At 44.7% G+C, this 17887-nt stretch overlaps 2 protein-coding genes across 2 annotated transcripts; one reads left to right on the top strand and one right to left on the bottom strand.

The window, feature by feature from the left end:
• Window positions 1-11958: 11958 nt before the first annotated feature.
• Window positions 11959-14443, top strand: LOC123137398 (leucine-rich repeat receptor-like protein FASCIATED EAR2). Its single transcript, XM_044557148.1, has one exon. The coding sequence runs from the start codon at window positions 12208-12210 to the stop codon at window positions 14041-14043; it is 1836 nt and encodes a 611-aa protein (XP_044413083.1). The 5' UTR covers window positions 11959-12207; the 3' UTR covers window positions 14044-14443.
• A 244-nt stretch (window positions 14444-14687) lies between these two features.
• LOC123137399 (uncharacterized) lies at window positions 14688-17612 on the bottom strand. The gene is made up of 4 exons (XM_044557149.1): window positions 17259-17612; window positions 17098-17154; window positions 16861-16993; window positions 14688-16297 (listed from the first exon to the last, which is right to left on the bottom strand). The coding sequence occupies exons 1-4, from the start codon at window positions 17377-17379 to the stop codon at window positions 16282-16284; spliced, it is 327 nt and encodes a 108-aa protein (XP_044413084.1). The 5' UTR covers window positions 17380-17612; the 3' UTR covers window positions 14688-16281.
• Window positions 17613-17887: the final 275 nt, after the last annotated feature.

The following is a 17887-nucleotide window of genomic DNA, read 5'->3' as shown; positions in this document are numbered from 1 at the left end:
GGGCTACTGAGGGAGTCCTGGACTAGGGGGTGTCCGGATAGCCGAACTATCATCTTTGGCCGGACTCCTAGACTATGGAGATACAAGATTGAAGACTCTGTCCCGTGTCCGGATGGGACTTTCCTTGGCGTGGAAGGCAAGCTTGGCGATTCGGATATGTAGATCTCCTACCATTGTAACCGACTCTGTGTAACCCTAGCCCTCTCCGGTGTCTATATAAACCGGAGGGTTTTAGTCCGTAGGACGAACAACAATCATACCATAGGCTAGCTTCTAGGGTTTAGCCTCTTTGATCTCGTGGTAGATCTACTCTTGTACTACCCATATCATCAATATTAATCAAGCAGGAGTAGGGTTTTACCTCCACCGAGAGGGCCCAAACCTGGGTAAAAACATCGTGTCCCTTGTCTCCTGTTACCATCCGCCTAGACGCACTGTTCGGGACCCCTACCTGAGATCCGCCGGTTTTGACACCGACAGTAGCACATAAAGTGTTCCTCCGGTATTCGGGAGTTGCATAATCTCATAGTCTGAGGAACATGTACAAGTCATGAAGAGAGCACTAGCAATGAAACTATAACGATCATAATGCTAAGCTAACGGATGGGTCATGTCCATCACATCATTCTCCTATTGATGTGATCCCATCATCAAATGACAACACATGTCTATGGTTAGGAAACATAACCATCTTTGATTAACGAGCTAGTCAAGTAGAGGCATACTAGGGACACTATGTTTTGTCTATGTATTCACACATGTACTAAGTTTCTGGTTAATACAATTCTAGCATGAATAATAAACATTTATCATGAAATAAGGAAATAAATAATAACTTTATTATTGCCTCTAGGGCATATTTCCTTCAGTCTCCCACTTGCACTAGAGTCAATAATCTAGTTCATATCGCCATGTGATTTAACACCAATAGTTCACATCTATATGTGATTAACACCCATAGTTCACATCGCCATGTGATCAACACCCAAAGGGTTTACTAGAGTCAATAATCTAGTTCACATCGCTATGTGATTAACACCCAAAGAGTACTAAGGTGTGATCATGTTTTGCTCGTGACAGAAGTTTAGTCAACGGGTCTCGCACATTCAAAGCCGTATGCATTTTGCAAATATTCTATGTCTAGAATGCTCTGCATGGAGCTACTCCAGCTAATTGCTCCCACTTTCAATATCTATCCAGATTGAGACTTAGAGTCATCTGGATTGGTGTAAAACCTTGCATCGACGTAACTCTTTACGATGAACTCTTTATCACCCCCATAACCGAGAAACATTTCCTTAGTCCTCACTAAGGATAATTTTGACTGCTATACAATGATCCACTCCTGGATCACTATCATACCCCCTTGCCAAACTCATAGCAAGGCACAGAACTGGTCTGGTACATAGCATGGCATACTTTATAGAACCTATGACTGAGGCACAGGAAATGACTTTCATTCTCTTTCTATCTTCTGCCGTGATCGGGCTTTGAGTCTTACTCAACTTTACACCTTGTAATACAGACAAGAACTCCTTCTTTGGTTGATCCATTTTGAACTCTTTCAAAAACTTGTCAAGGTATATACTCATTGAAAAAACTTATCAAGCGTCTTGATCTATCTCTATAGATCTTGATGCCCAATATGTAAGCAGCTTCACCGAGGTCTTTCTTTGAAAAACTCTTATTCAAGTATCCTTTTTATGCTATCCAAAAATTCTATATCATTTCCAATCAACAATATGTCATCCACATATAATATTAGAAATGCTACAAAGCTCCCACTCACCTTCTTGTAAATACAGGCTTCACCGCAAGTCTGTATAAAACTATATGCTTTGATCACACTATCAAAGCATTTATTCCAACTCTGAGAGGCTTGCACCAGTCCATAAATGCATCGTTGGAGCTTGCACACTTTGTTAGCACCCATTGGATCGACAAAACCTTCTGATTGCATCATATACAACTCTTCTTTAAGAAATATCCATTTAAGGAATGCAGTTTTGACATCCATTTGCCAAATTTCATAAAATATGGCAACTACTAACAAGATTCGGACGGATTTAAGCATCGCTACAGTTGAGAAAATCTCATTGTAGTTAACACCTTGAACTTGTTGAAAACCTTTTTGCGACAAGTCGAGCTTTGTAGATAGTAACACTACTATCAGTGTTCGTCTTCCTCTTAAAGATCCATTTATTTAATATGGCTCGCCTATCATCGGGCAAGTCCACCAAAGTCCACACTTTGTTCTCATACATGGATCCCATCTCAGATTTCATGGCCTCAAGCCATTTCACGGAATCTGGGCTCATCATCGCTTCCTTATAGTTCGTAGGTTCATCATGGTCTAGTAACATGACTTTCAGAACAGGATTACAGTACCACTCTGGTGCGGATCTTACTCTCGAAGACCTACGAGGTTCGGTAGTAACTTGATCTGAAGTTTCATGATCATCATCATTAACTTCCTCACTAATTGGTGTAGGAATCACTGGAACTGATTTCTGTGATGAACTACTTTCCAATAAGGGAGAAGGTACAATTACCACATCAAGTTCTACTTTCCTCCCACTCACTTCTTTCGAGAGAAATTCCTTCTCCAGAAAGGATCCATTCTTAGCAACAAAGATTTTGCCTTCGGATCTATGATAGAGGTGTACCCAACAGCTTCCTTTAGGTATACTATGAAGATGCACTTCTCCGATTTGGGTTCGAGCTTATCAGGTTGAAGCTTTTTTACATAAGCATCGCAGCCCCAAACTTTAAGAAACGACAACATTGGTTTCTTGCCAAACCACTGTTCATAAGGCGTCGTCTCAACGGATTTTGATGGTGCCCTGTTTAACGTGAATGCAGCTGTCTCTAGTGCATAACCCCAAAGCGATAGTTGTAAATTGGTAAGAGACATCATAGATCGCACCATATCTAATAAAGTACGATTATGACGTTCGGACACACCATTACGATGTGGTGTTCCAGGTGGCGTGAGCTGTGAAACTATTCCACATTGTTTTAAATGAAGGCCAAACTCGTAACTCAAATATTCTCCTCTACGATTAGATCTTAGAAACTTTATTTTCTTGATACGATGATTCTCCACTTCACTCTGAAATTCTTTGAACTTTTCAAATGTTTCAGACTTGTGTTTCTTTAAGTAGATATACCCATATCTTCTCAAATCATCTGTGAAGGTTAGAAAATAAGGATACCCGCCGCGAGCCTCAACACTCATCGGACCGCATACATCGGTATGTTTTATTTCCAATAAGTCACTAGCTCGTTCCATTGTTCCGGAGAACGGAGTTTTAGTCATCTTGCCCATAAGGCACGGTTCGCAAGCATCAAATGATTCATAATCAAGTGATTCCAAAAGTCCATCCTTATGGAGTTTCTTTATGCGCTTTACTCTGATATGACCCAAACGGCAGTGCCACAAATAAGTTGTACTATCATTATCAACTTTGCATCTTTTGGCATCGATATTATGAATATGTGTATCATTATGATCGAGATTCAATAAACCATCAACATTGGGTGTATGACCATAGAAGGTTTTATTCATGTAAATAGAATAACAATTATCCTCTGTCTTAAATGAATAACTGTATTGCAATAAACATGGTATAATCATATTCATGCTCAACGCAAACACCAAATAACATTTATTTAGGTTCAACACTAATCCCAAAAGTATAGGGAGTGTGCGATGATGATCATTTCAATTTTGGAACCACTTCCAACACACATCGTCACTCAACTAGTCTCTGTTTATTCTATAACTCCTATTTCGAGTTACTAATCTTAGCAACCGAACAAGTATCAAATACCCAGGGGCTACTATGAACACTAGTAAGGTACACATCAATAACCTGTATATCAAATATACCTTTGTTCAATTTGCCATACTTCTTATCCACCAAATATTTGGGGCAGTTCCGCTTCTAGTGACCATTACCTTTGCAGTAGAAGCACTCAGTTTCAGGCTTGGGTCTAGCTTTGGGATTCTTCCCGGGAGTGACAACTTGCTTGTCATTCTTCTTGAAGTTCCCTTTCTTTCCCTTTGCCCTTTTCTTGAAACTAGTGATCTTGTTTAATCATCAACACTTGATGCTCTTTCTTGATTTCTACCTTCATCGATTTCAGCATCACGAAGAGCTCAGGAATCGTTTTCGTCATCCTTTGCATACTATAGTTCATCACAAAGTTCCAGTAACTTGGTGATGGTGACTAGAGAACTCTGTCAATCACTATCTTATTTGGAAGATTAACTCCCACTTTATTCAAGTGATTGTAGTACCCAGACATTCTGAGCACATTCTCATTAGTTGAGCAATTCTCCTCTATCTTTAGGCAAAGTACTTGTCAGAGGTCTCATACCTGTTGACACGGGCATGAGTCTGAAATGCCAATTTCAGCTCTTGGAACATCTCATATGCTCTGTGACGTTTCAAAAACGTTTTTGAAGTCCCAGTTCTAAGCCGTAAAGCATGGTGCACTAAACTATCAAGTAGTCATCATATTGATCTAGCCAAACGTTCATAGCGTCTGCATCTGCTCCTGTAATAGGTCTTTCACCTAGCAGTGCATCAAGGACATAATTCTTCTGTGCAGCAATGAGGATACACCTCAGATCACGGATCCAGTCCACATCACTGCTACTATCATCTTTCAACTTAGTTTTTCTCTAGGAACATATAAAAAACATAGGGAAGCTATAACGCGAGCTATTGATCTACAACATAATTTGCAAAATACTATCACGACTAAGTTCATGATAAATTAAAGTTCATATTACTTAAGAACTCCCACTTAGATAGACATCCCTCTAGTCATCTAAATGATCACGTGATCCAAATCAACTAAACCATGTCCGATCATCACGTGAGATGGATTAGTTTTCAATGGTGAACATCACTATGTTGATCATATCTACTATATGATTCATGCTCGACCTTTCGGTCTCCAGTGTTCCGAGGCCATATCTGCATATGCTAGACTCGACAAGTTTAACCCGAGTATTCTGCGTGTGCAAAACTGGCTTGCACCCGTTGTATGTGAATGTAGAGCTTATCACACCCGATCATCACGTGGTGTCTCGGCACAACGAATTGTAGAAACGGTGCATACTCAGGGAGAACACTTATACCTTAAAATTTAGTAAGGGATCATCTTATAATGCTACCGCTGTACTAAGCAAAATAAGACGCATAAAAGATAAACATCACATGCAAAAAATATGTGACATGATATGGCCATCATCATCTTGTGCTCATGATCTCCATCACCGAAGCATCGTCATGATCTCCATCATCACAGGTGCGACACCTTGATCTCCATCGTAGCATCGTTGTCGTCTCGCCAACTATTGTTACTACGACTATCGCTACTGCTTAGTGATATAGTAGAACAATTACATGGCGATTGCATTGCATACAATAAAAAGCGACAACCATATGGCTCCTGCCAGTTGCCGATAACTTTGTTAAAAAACATGATCATGTCATACAACAAATTATATCACATCATGCTTTGACCATATCACATCACAGCAAGCCCTGCAAAAACAAGTTAGATATCCTCTACTTTGTTGTTGCAAGTTTTACGTGGCTGCTACAGGCTTCTAGCAAGAACCGTTCTTACCTACGCATCAAAACCACAACGATTTTTTGTCAAGTGTGTTGTTTTAACCTTCAACAAGGACCGGGCATAGCCACACTCGATTCAACTAAAGTTGGAGAAACAGACACTCACTAGCCACCTGTGTGCAAAGCACGTCGGTAGAACCAGCCTCGCGTAAGCGTACACGTAATGTCGGTTTGAGCCGCTTCATCCAACAATACCGCCGAACCAAAGTATGACATGCTGGTAAGCAGTATGACTATTATCGCCCACAACTCTTTGTGTTCTACTCGTGCATATAACATCTATGCATAGACCTGGCTCTGATACCACTGTTGGGGAATGCGGTAATTTCAAAAAAAAAAAAACCTACGATCACGCAAGATCTATCTAGGTGATGCATAACAACTAGAGGGGAGAGTGTTGTCTACATACCCTCGTAGATCAAAAGCGGAAGCATTATGACAATGCAGTTGATGTAGTCGTACATCTTCACGATCTGACCGATCCTAGCACCGAAGGTACGGCACCTCCGCGATCTGCACACGTTCAGCTCGGTGACGTCCCATGAACTCTAGATCCAGCTAAGGTCGAGTTAGAGTTTCGTCAGCACAACAACATGGTGACGGTGATGATGAAGTTACCGGCGCAGGGCTTCGCCTAAGCACTACGACGATATGACCGACGTGGAAATCTGTGGAGGGGGGCACCACACATGGCTAAAAGATTAGCTTGTGTGTCTATGGGGTGCCCCCCTACCCCTATATAAAGGAGTGGAGGGGGCCGGCCAGCCTCATGGGGTGCGCCCCAAGGGGGATTCCTACTCCTACTAGGAGTAGGTTTCCCCCCTTTCCTAGTCCAACTAGGAGGGGGGAGGAAGGGAAGAAGGGAAGAAGGAAAGGGGGGGCCGGCCCCCTCCCCAATTCGGATTGGGCTTGGGGGGGGCGCCCCACCACTTGGCCGCCTCCTCCTCTATTCCACTAAGGCCCATGAAGGCCCATTGACCCCCCGGGGGGTTCCGGTAACCTCCTGGTACTCCGGTTTTATCCGAAACTTCTCCGGAACACTTCCGGTGTCCAAACATAGCCGTCCAGTATATCAATCTTTATGTCTCGACCATTTAGAGACTCCTTGTCATGTCCGTGATCTCATCCGAGACTCCAAACAACCTTCGGTACATCAAATCACGTAAACTCATAATATCAATTGTCATCGAACGTTAAGCATGCGGACCCTACGGGTTCGAGAACTATGTAGACATGACCAAGACACGTCTCCGGTCAATAACCAATAGAGGAACCTGGATGCTCATATTGGTTCCTACAATTCTACGAAGATCTTTATCGGTCAAACCGCATAACAACATACTTTGTTCCCTTTGTCATCGGTATGTTACTTGCCCGAGATTCGATCGTCGGTATCATCATACCTAGTTCAATCTCATTACCAGCAAGTCTCTTTACTCGTTTCATAGTACTTCATCCCGCAACTAACTCATTAGTCACAATGCTTGCAAGGCTTATAGTGATGAGTATTACTGAGAGGGCCCAGAGATACCTCTCCGAAACACGGAGTGACAAATCCTAATCTCAATCTATGCCAACCCAACAAACACCTTTGGAGACACCTGTAGAGCACCTTTATAATCACTCATTTACATTGTGACATTTGGTAGCACACAAAGTGTTCCTCTGGTATTCGGGAGTTGCATAATCTCATAGTCCGAGGAACATGTATAAGTCATGAAGAGAGTAGTAGCAATGAAACCGTAACGATCATAATGCTATGCTAACGGATGGGTCATGTCCATCACATCATTCTCTTAATGATGTGATCCCGTTCATCAAATGACAACACATGTCTATGGTTAGGAAACATAACCATCTTTGATTAACGAGCTAGTCAAGTAGAGGCATACTAGGGACACTATGTTTTGTCTATGTATTTTCACATGTACTAAGTTTCCAGTTAATTTAATTCTAGCATGAATAATAAACATTTATCATGAAATAAGGAAATAAATAATAACTGTATTATTGCCTCTAGGGAATATTTCCTTCACCGACATCACGGCCGCACCCGAGCACTCATAGACATCCTCATATCCGCCCTAGATTTGGGCTTGATTTGAGGGGTGCCAGTCAACACGGGCGTTTGAGGACGGTTTGAGGTGCTCGTCTCGATCTTTTTTTCGAGAGCATGTAAATTGCGTACCACATTTTTATAGAAGGAATAAGTTTGATTACAATAACCTAAATTGATGCGAACATCAACATAGGTACACCCACTCCAAACACGCTAGACTACTCTCTCAAGAAACGGTTCAAACCGCCAACTCCATTACGTGCTGCTCTCCACTCCTTTACTTCTTCTAGGATCGTGTTGGCTAGAGCTCGAGCGCCAACCTGCTGCTGCACTCGGCTAAAAACACGAGCGTTATGCTACTTCCATAGAGACCAGGTTGTGCAAATGAAAAATGTGTCGAAGCCCCTATCATCTTTCCCGAACATCTGCCGCTTCCCTAGCCACCACTCGACGAATGTGTCTGCTCCCGTCAGGCGATGAATAGGGATTTGTAGCAAATCAAAGCATTGGTGCCAAGTCTCTTGCGCATAGGTGCACTGTACGAGGATGTGGTCAACCTTGTCATCGTCCTGTAGGCAAGTGTAGTGCACCGAAGGTGAATCTTGAAGGCCATGCCTAGCCGGGGGTCCGGGGTCCATAACATGTACTACGAAGCAAGCCAAGTGAATATTTTGCATTTCAATGGAGCCCAACTCCTCCAGGTCGCTCGTGCTTTCGACATATGGGCCCACTCTAGGCAAAGACAGGAGTACCTTGCCCGAGCTGAGTAAGCCTCTGAGGCGTCACAGGGCCAAGTGAAACTATTCAGGGCATTGTGATCTCGCTGCACCGTAGCAATGGCATGTCTTAGGTGCATAAGTTGGAATTGTGCCAAGAAAGGACACGGTAGTCTATATGTCCTCGATCCAGCAGTTGTCGTCAGTACCTTGCTCCACAATTCTTCAGTTAACGGTTCTCGTGTCCACCAGCTCTACGATCGATAGTGCAATGTCCTGTATCGAGAAGTCGTTCATCCAATGATCTCTCCAAAAGAGAACTCTATTGCCCCTACCTACCTAAATGCCAACCAAGTTATCAAACACCATCCTGGCCTCGGCGTCTTCCGAGAGACCCAATCCTTGCCACAGTATGTCCATGTCCGTACGCGTCAACCATTCCCAACGAACCCTAAGAGCCAACGCCTGTAACTTCAGGTTTTTAACCCCAAGGCCATCAAAGCTCGTCGTAACAAACTGTGCTCCAGCATGAGACATTGGCCCCCGTTGGTCTTCTCTCTGCTAGCCCAAAAGAACACCCGCGTCCAGCTGTGGATGCCGTCAAACACCCAGTCCGGTGCCACCATAATTAGAAGTTGGTGCACCGGTCTCACCGCGATGAAACCTCTCCGCCATGAAGGAATGAACTGTCTCACAAGGTCTAGTAGGGGCTGTCATGCTGCTCTAGTTAGTTGGTTGATGGCGAGCTGCAATCCAAGGTATTTGTATGGGAACATACTCAGATCACAGTGAAGAATGGAGGCAACTTTGTCCTTGTCCGCTTGATTGCCATGGATAAGTGATCCTGAAGTCTTCCTGTAGCTCACTCGCAGCCCAAAGGCTTCTCCAAAGACATCCAACACTTCCTTTATAAACCACAAATCTTGTCTATTCTGGTGAATGAAGATCACGACGTCGTCCGCGTATATAGATAGTCCTTGACAGGCCAAGATGCCTCTGAATGGGGTTATGACATGTTCCTCCACCGCACGCACAAAGATGGCCGTGAGGGCATCCATCGCGATGACGAACAACAACGGCGAGATGGGGTCAACTTGGCGTAAACCCCGAGCATGGAAGATACGTCTAGCTGGTATGCCATTAACTAGGACTCTAGTAGAGGCAGTACGAAGCAATATGGACATCCAACTCATCCATCATTCACCGAACCATTTGGCCTTCATATCTTCGAAGAGGAAAGGCCATGAGAGGGAGTCAAAAGCTCTAGTAATATCCAACTTGAGAAAAACTCCTTTGATCTTCCTGGCCACTTGCCTTACTAAGAGAAAATTGTCTTGAAGGTTCCTTCCTTTGACGAAGGCTGGCTGATTGAACGTGACAATATCTCTCCTCTGTGGTCGGGCTCTAGAGGTCAAAACCTTAGCGAACAGCTTGGCCATGCCACGAGGCAAACTAATGGGACGAAAGTCACCCACTCGCCTGACATCCACTTTTTTTTAGGAATAAGAACAATCAGTGCTCAGTTGAGTTTCGCAAAACCCCTTCCATCTCCTACGAAGATCTTAAGTAACACCGCCATGATATCGTGCTTAATGACATGCCAGGCTCATTGATAGAAGGCGGTGCTAAACCCATCCGGTCCGGGTGCGTGATCGGCATGCATCTCTTTGATGATGGTCCAAACCTCCTCCTCCGTGAAAATTTCTTCTAACTCATTTAGGTCCATTCGATCCATGCTCAGGAAGTTAAGATCCAGCGAGTGATTTCTCGCATGAGCTGTACCAATCAAGGAGTGCAAGGACTGTGAGAATGTCTTCCATTGTCCCTTGATCCGTAATGATCTCATAGTCATGCTTCAAGTGTGGGACGTGGTTCTTGGCGCGTCTTCTATCGGGTATTTTTGACCGTTGAGTGATTCGAGGATTGAGGCCCCTGACTTGTAGATGCTTTGATCTACATAGTATTCTCTCCAAAAAAAATATAAAAACGTTTAGGTCTAAATGCTCTTATCTTTACCTAATATTAAAATGAGGATTGTTTGTTCACTTTTTTCGTTTACGGTGGGACCCAGAGAATTTTTGTACGTCGCAGGTGATTCCTCGTGCGGGCGATTTCTGGTTCTCCTGGTTCGTTTCTGTCAAAAAAAAATCACACGAGGCACAATGGGCCGGCCCATTAGCGTACCAACAGTCCGCGCCAGCAAAAAACTCCAAGAAAAATAAGAATGCCACAAGGTATCGAACCCAACAGCTAACGCTAAAGCTCTCAGAATCCTAGCCAGTAGACTAAAGAAGACTTGCTGTTTAGTAAGCTGCGTGAACATTTAAAATGAGCTCACAGTCGCGCTAGATACTGAGAGGATTTAAAAAAAAGTGAATATATTTTAGAACATAATTTTTTTGCAAAGTTGTTAATAAAATTTTAAACTCAAATTTTTTAAAAAGAACAATGTTTCTCTTTTATTTATTTTTTAAAACCTGGGTATTTTTTAAAACCCACAATTTTTTAAAACTAGGAGGTACTGTTGTGATTATTTTTGAATTTGCAAACATTTTTAAAACACAAATATTTTTTGAACTTTAAATTTGAAAAGGCAAACATTTTTTTAAACATGTTTTCTTTAAAATTGGGAGGTACTGTCGCTAATTTTTTTTAATATATACCTATTAATAAAAGTTGGCGATTTTTTTAAATGTGCTCACCTGATGCATGGTTTTAGTTCAGTTTATTAAACTAGGGATATGGAAAGAATCTTTTTGTCTGTCGCGTTCATGTACGACAAGTCTCACTCGGCCCAGTGACTCCCATCAAAATGCATGAGGAGCCCAACTAAGGTTTCATGGTCTATCTGACACAAACTACTCAATTTACATGATGACACGGACATGTATAATGTGACGTGCATTTTCCTATTATATTACCCAGATGATAAAGAAAAACTTTGGTTAACGCTCTTGATCTTCGCCGGACACAAAGGCGGCTCAACAATCCAGCTAAGAGACCTGGCCAATCTGAGTTAGTGACAACTAGTACTACGACCACCGGCGATGAGGACGACAAAGACGACAAGCGAAAACATGTGTCTTGTGTTATACTAAAATGGAGGATGTGGACCTAAGGATGAAGTATTAGTCATGTTTATTATGTTATGGTCATGAGGATGAGGTCTTTAGCTATGCTCACTAGATAAGGGCATGTGCAATGGTGCTATCTTAGGAGTGCCACGTAGGACATGTGATGAGGTGGAGGAGAGAGAACTCATAAGAAAAGGTTTGTCTTCTCTTAAATAAGAGAAGACAAGAGATGATCTCTTAGCACAATATGTCTCACTACATTTTTAGGAATGACTAGATATTGAAGATAAGACTTAAGAGATGACCCATTGTAGACAATTTTTTCTGTCATATCTAAATTACATGCAAGATTTAACATAAAACTATCTAATGGCGGGTGAGGGTTGTTTTCTCCGGCTGCAAAACAACGTCCGGGACGAAACGCTGGATGGGAAACTCCCCGACAATCGCCGGTGCATCCAGCGGACGCGCCGTCGCCACCCGTGCATTCCGGCTCGAGAAAACCAGCATATTGACTTCTTCCCCGTCGCCACCATTTCCTCCAAATTACGGCACGCCCACACACGACGCCTGCGCAGCTTCCACCCCGCTCCAGCTCCACTGTCACTGATCCACTCTCTCTCCCACTGCCCACCCAGGCAGCCACCACCTCCCACGCCGGCCGCGCTCAAACCCCGCAAAACCCTAGCCACCACAACCGAACCACCATGCCGGCCACCCCTCTCGTCCTCGCCCTCTTGCTTCTGCTCCTCGCCGCCGGGCCGCTCCCCGTGGCCCCCGCCTCCACCGACCGCGCTGCGCTACTCGCCTTCCGGGCGTCCCTCTCCCCGCCCTCCCGCGCGGCGCTCTCGTCCTGGCACGGCCCGCTCTCCTCGTCCTGGCTCGGGGTCTCGCTCCACCCACCCGCCGTGGCCGCTCCGCCCTCCGTCACGGCGCTCGCGCTCCAGGGACTCAACCTCTCCGGGCCGCTCCCTGCCCCTTCGCTCGCGCTCCTACGCCGCCTCCGAGAGCTCGACCTCTCCGCCAACGCGCTCTCCGGCGAGCTCCCCTGCTCCCTACCGCGCTCGCTTGTCGACCTCGACCTCTCCCGCAACGCGCTCTCGGGTGCCATCCCCACCTGCCTCCCTGCCTCGCTCCCGGCCCTCCGCACCCTCAATCTCTCGTCCAACTCTCTCGGGTTCCCACTTTCCCCGTGGTTCTCCTTCTCCTCGCGCCTCGTTGCCCTCGATTTCTCCAGCAACGCCCTCTCTGGCGCCGTCCCGCCGCGTATCGTCGCCGACCCCGACGCATCCAGCCTCCTCCTCCTCGACCTCTCCCACAACCGCTTCTCCGGAGAGATCCCTGTGGGGATAACCGCTATACGGAGCCTGCAGGGCCTGTTCCTTGCGGACAATCAGCTGTCCGGGGAGATCCCAGCCGGGATTGGGAACCTGACCTACTTGCAGGCGCTTGATTTGTCACATAACCGGCTGTCCGGTCTAGTGCCTGCGGGGCTTGCCGGCTGCTTCCAGCTTCTGTACCTGCGTCTCGGGGGGAATCAGCTCTCTGGGGCGCTGCGGCCGGAGCTTGATGCACTTGATAGTCTGAAGGTTCTAGATTTGTCGAACAACCGGATATCTGGTGAGATTCCGCTGCCGCTGGCTGGGTGCCGGTCTCTTGAGGTGGTGATCTTGTCGGGAAATGAGATCACTGGGGAGCTCAGTGGGGCTGTGGCGAAATGGCAGAGCCTGAGGTCCCTGTCGCTGGCTGATAATCAGCTCTCCGGCCAGCTACCAGATTGGATGTTCTCATTCCCGGTTCTCCAGTGGCTTGATTTGTCTGGCAATAGGTTTGAGGGTTTCATCCCTGATGGTGGTTTCAATGCAAGTTCAGTGCTTAATGGCGCAGGTGGTGCTCAGGGCATTCCATCCCGCCGTGGTATGATTTCACCTCAATTGTTTGTGTCAGCATCTGTAGATTCCACAGGTCAGCAGCTTGAGCTTGGTTATGATCTTCGGGCAGCTCCTGGTATAGATCTATCAACGAATTTGCTCCATGGAGAGATACCTGAAGGGTTGGTTGCAATGAAGGGATTGGAGTACCTGAACCTCTCTTGCAATTACTTAGCTGGGCAGATCCCTGCAGAGCTTGGGGGGATGGGGAGGCTGCGGACGCTGGACTTCTCACATAATGGGCTGTCAGGGGAGGTGCCTCCTGTAATTGCTGCCATGACAGAGCTCGAGGCGCTTAACCTCTCTTACAATAGCCTATCTGGGCCTTTGCCAACAACCGATGGGTTGCGGAAATTCCCAGGAGCGTTGGCAGGAAACCCTGGGATATGCGGTGGGGAAGGGTGCACTATGGATGCAACGATGCCAGAAGGGAAAATTTCAGGAAATAATCGTCATGGCTGGCTCAGTGACTGGCATGGAGAGAATGGATGGGTGTCCCTTGGGGCGTTCTCTATCAGCACGATGACTAGCTTTTTTGTGTCGTTGGCAACCTTGCTATGCTCCCCCAAGGCTAGGAATTTCGTATTTCGGCCTGTGAGGATAGAATATTGAGGTTAGAGGGGGGATCGGACAATAAGTTCTGTAAATATGAGAATGTGTGCGAAGTTTGAGTGATTTTAGTGTGCAGCTAATCTTGACGAAGGCAAGTTGTGTGGCTTGCTTGAATCATCAGGTATTATGCCTAGTATTGTTGTTGTACGGAGGTCTAAACCTTTTTCTGGTATATATTTGCATCCTTGCGAGAACCTCCTGGTTGTAACCCTGCCATTTCAGAGGATTGGACACCGGTTTCTAGTTGAGATGAACAAGTCCTGTTACGGAAGTTGTACATGATTAGGTGATGTGTTGGCCATCAAGCGATGAATGTTGTACGAGTAATTCAGATGTAAATACCCTGTATCCATTTTATCATGTTGGGGCAGGTTTGAGTCGAAATTCTGTTTCCTGTTCAGTTCATAACTTATTTTGATTTTAGTATCGTAGATCTACCTTTTGATGGTCTGTCAATTTGATTGGAGATCATTGGTCTATATAGAACTGTCTATATTTAGACTTGCATTGGTTGTTCTGTAGTTGTATTAGTATTACAGTACTACAAAAACATTGGTTGCATTGGTAGTTTAGCCTACAAAAACGTCTTATATTTTGAGACGGAGGTAGTACCATTTTGAAAGTCATGTGATAGTTCCCAGCAAGGCGGCAACCATTCTCTCTCTATGTCATGGTAAGCGCTCCTATTTTCAGATCAATAGAGGTGAAACAAGTTACCACTGAGCATTTGAGAAGTAACTCTACCATGCATTTGCAATTGTAGCTTAAGGATTCTTACTGTACCCGTCACTTGGATTCTTATTTTTGAAAAAGGAGGGGAATCGGCATCATGCCTTTCAAAAGGAAGAAAATTCTTGCAATAAAATGAGTCAGTGCTGGCATGGAATCAGGTTCTTGTTTATCCACATGTACTTTAGCTGAACTTGCTGCAACCAATGTCACAGTGCACACTACGGAATTTTCTCATGATGTGACTTTTTCGTAGCAAATTAGCTTTGTTCAGAGCTTTTCATACAAACCTGGGATGGGACATATATTGGTTTTGTAACTTAATTTCTACTGCCTTTGGTGGATTGCTTCAGACCTCAGATGCAGCCCTTAAAACTTGTTTGATCTCATTTCCCAAGTGTCCTTGTATTGTGGTAATCTTCATACATTAACATTGGCAATGTTGAATTATTTGCCAGACTGAGCTAGATCGACGTTTGCAGTTCTGATTGCAGAACATCTTTGTGTGTGTTTTCCACAACTGATTTTTGAACACCCTGGTGGTATAATTAACCTCATGAGATTTATTTCTGATTGGCTATCCCTTGTTTCGGGGAAGGGCACCCTTTTTTCTCTCCCGTGGAGTGGATGCCAACATTAGAGCATCTCCAATAGAAGATGCAAACTTGAAGATGTAAAACAGGAGATGTACAAATCTACATATCTAAAAAGTGTTTTCTAGAGCATCTCCAACAGCCGCGCTATAGCGCCACGCGCAAAAAACCTATTACAACTGCTGAACTGTTTCATGATTTGCAGACCCAAAGGAACTAAAAAGGCAGAGGGATAGAGAGCGGTATGCAAAAAATAAAGATGAGATTAATAAGAGAAGGCGTGAAGCCTACAAAAGAAAAAAAAATACCAGTGAGGAAATAGATGGCCTACATAACGGAACACCGGCACAGCTAGCTGTATCACAAGGTAATGATGATCAAATTTCATTATCTATGCCCCAATTGAATTGGCTATAACTTATTTGGAACATGATATGGTGAGTCTCAGTTCCATATAAATGTTTGTATAGATGGGACCTAAACTAACAAAAACCCTATTTTCAGATATACATTCCAGTTAACATTGAACACTTCCATTGGTACCTAGCAGTTATAAATGCCGGGCAGCGATGCATCCAGGTGCTCGACTCGCTAGGCCCAGGAATGAGCCGCAAAGACCTCACCGCTATGGTTAGTCATTAGTCCCACTACACCATCTTTTGATAACACGATTTCTGTTATTGTTCGGTTGTGATGCTAATACTTTTTCATTTATTCATTCAACAGCTCAAAGGACTAGAAAATGTATTCGAATATGCATCGCTTCAAGTGGAACTAAAAACTGATAAGTGGAAAGACTTAAACATCTCATCATGGCCAAGGGAAGAGTTTATTAAGAGCAAACTACAAAGAGACTGGTATACCTCCTAACTCAAAGGCTCAAAGTAATTGACTTCCGAAGACTCTGAATTTAGGCTTATTTTGACAGCAATCTGTAGGAGGAATTAGTTTAAATAAGCATGGAGTAGTTTAACATTCTTGAAAGCAAGCTGCGCACACATCTTACTGAATTTAGGCTCATCTTGAAAGCAAAGTTTTGATAGTTTTTTAGCTTTGACATACAATTTTGATAGTTTGGGGACAGATTTAGTCACTGAACCAATTATGACCAGCACATCATTAAACTTTAGTCTCAATATATCTGAATTTCTATCTCTGGACCATGTGGCGGCAAGCAAGCAAATTAAATTGGTAAACAGTATAGTGTACAACTGATTCAGCACTAGAGGTCGACAGTGATAGCACCAAGCGAAATTCAGTAATTATAACCAGCAAATCATTAAACTTAGTCTGAATATCTCAATTCTATCTCTGGACCATGTGGCTGCAGGCAAGCAAATTAAATTAGTAAACAGTGCAATGCCTATCTCATTGAACACTAGGGCCTGAGAGCAACTAGATTCAGTCAAGCATGCAAGTGAATCTAGAGCAGCAGAAAAATCAAGGAACCAGACCTATGAAATCAAAACGAGAGAGAGGTAGAGGGAGGCTTGACCTTGGATTGTTGCTGCCCCATGGCTGGGCGTCATCCCGTGAGAGAAGCCTCACTCCTCCTCTCCCTACATCAAGTTGGTGCAGGTGCGTGGTGAGTTGGAGGCTGGCTGCATCCATTGGCGTGTTGAGGTCTCCTGCAGCCCAGCACGAACACCAACAGAGCAACAAGGTGTGAGGAACACGCATACACTCCTGTAGAATTGAATCAAATAGAGAGGGGAGGCGGGAGGTGGCGCACTTTTTCCTTGAGTGAGTGCTGCTAAAAATCCATGGCTAGGTGTCTTCATCCTCCTCGCTGTGCATAGAGTCCAGTTGCTGTGTGCGTGAGGCAGGAACGTACATCTCATCTCAGGGAAGGGAAGAAGAAGAAATCCAAGAGGAAAGGAGAAGGGGGCGGACCTGTATGTCGTCGGGGTAGCCTTCCTGTCCCGGAGCCACGGGGTAAGGTCGCCGGAGCCAGACGGAGCAGATCCAGCGCCGGCGCACGCGCATCCAGCGCCTCCTCGCCCAGCAGCACCATCAGCAGCGGATAAAAATTCAACCTTTGACCTACGGGGTGTGAGAGAGCGGCCGCGCTGGTGACGAAGGGGAGGACAGCCTGACCAGGGAGCGCCGGCGATGGTGACGAAGGGGAGGGGGCGGCCTGACCAGGGAGCGCTGGCTATGGTGGAGAGAATGGGGAACGGAGGAGATTGTGAGGGAGTGGTGGGGAACTATCCAGAGAAGAATCTGAGGCGGCAGTGGAGATGATGACTGACGGTTTTTTTTTTAGAAATCTGACGTTTTTTTCTTAATACTACTATGTAGAGTACTGTACTAGGCAGTGACGGAAGAGATTGTGATTGATCACGGCCTTGTCCGAACCAAAAAAGAAGTTGTCTTATTTTTATCGGTCGTGTCCGATTCACCTCACATTATAATAATAAAAATTAGATCCAAAATAGATGTTTTTACTATAGACTAGGATACATGTGTTGGATCAGAAATATGTCACACTTTTTGAAAATATAATTTGAGTGACATGATAA

Source organism: Triticum aestivum, chromosome 6B (genome assembly GCF_018294505.1).
Source record: "Triticum aestivum cultivar Chinese Spring chromosome 6B, IWGSC CS RefSeq v2.1, whole genome shotgun sequence".
Taxonomy (NCBI): Eukaryota; Viridiplantae; Streptophyta; class Magnoliopsida; order Poales; family Poaceae; genus Triticum; species Triticum aestivum.
Note: the sequence above shows the minus strand (reverse complement) of the source record. Positions and strands in the feature narration are given on the sequence as shown.

What these genes read in the sequence shown, in the direction of transcription:
- LOC123137398 (XM_044557148.1), top strand. Translation starts at nt 12,208, where the DNA reads ATGCCGGCCACCCCTCTCGTCCTCGCCCTCTTGCTTCTGCTCCTCGCC.
- LOC123137399 (XM_044557149.1), bottom strand. Translation starts at nt 17,379, where the DNA reads ATGGTGCTGCTGGGCGAGGAGGCGCTGGATGCGCGTGCGCCGGCGCTG. An exon ending in GCTACCCCGACGACATACAG is followed by an intron (nt 17,155 to 17,258) that starts GTCCGCCCCCTT and finishes CTCTATGCACAG; the next exon opens with CGAGGAGGATGAAGACACCT. An exon ending in AGCACTCACTCAAGGAAAAA is followed by an intron (nt 16,994 to 17,097) that starts GTGCGCCACCTC and finishes GCTGGGCTGCAG; the next exon opens with GAGACCTCAACACGCCAATG.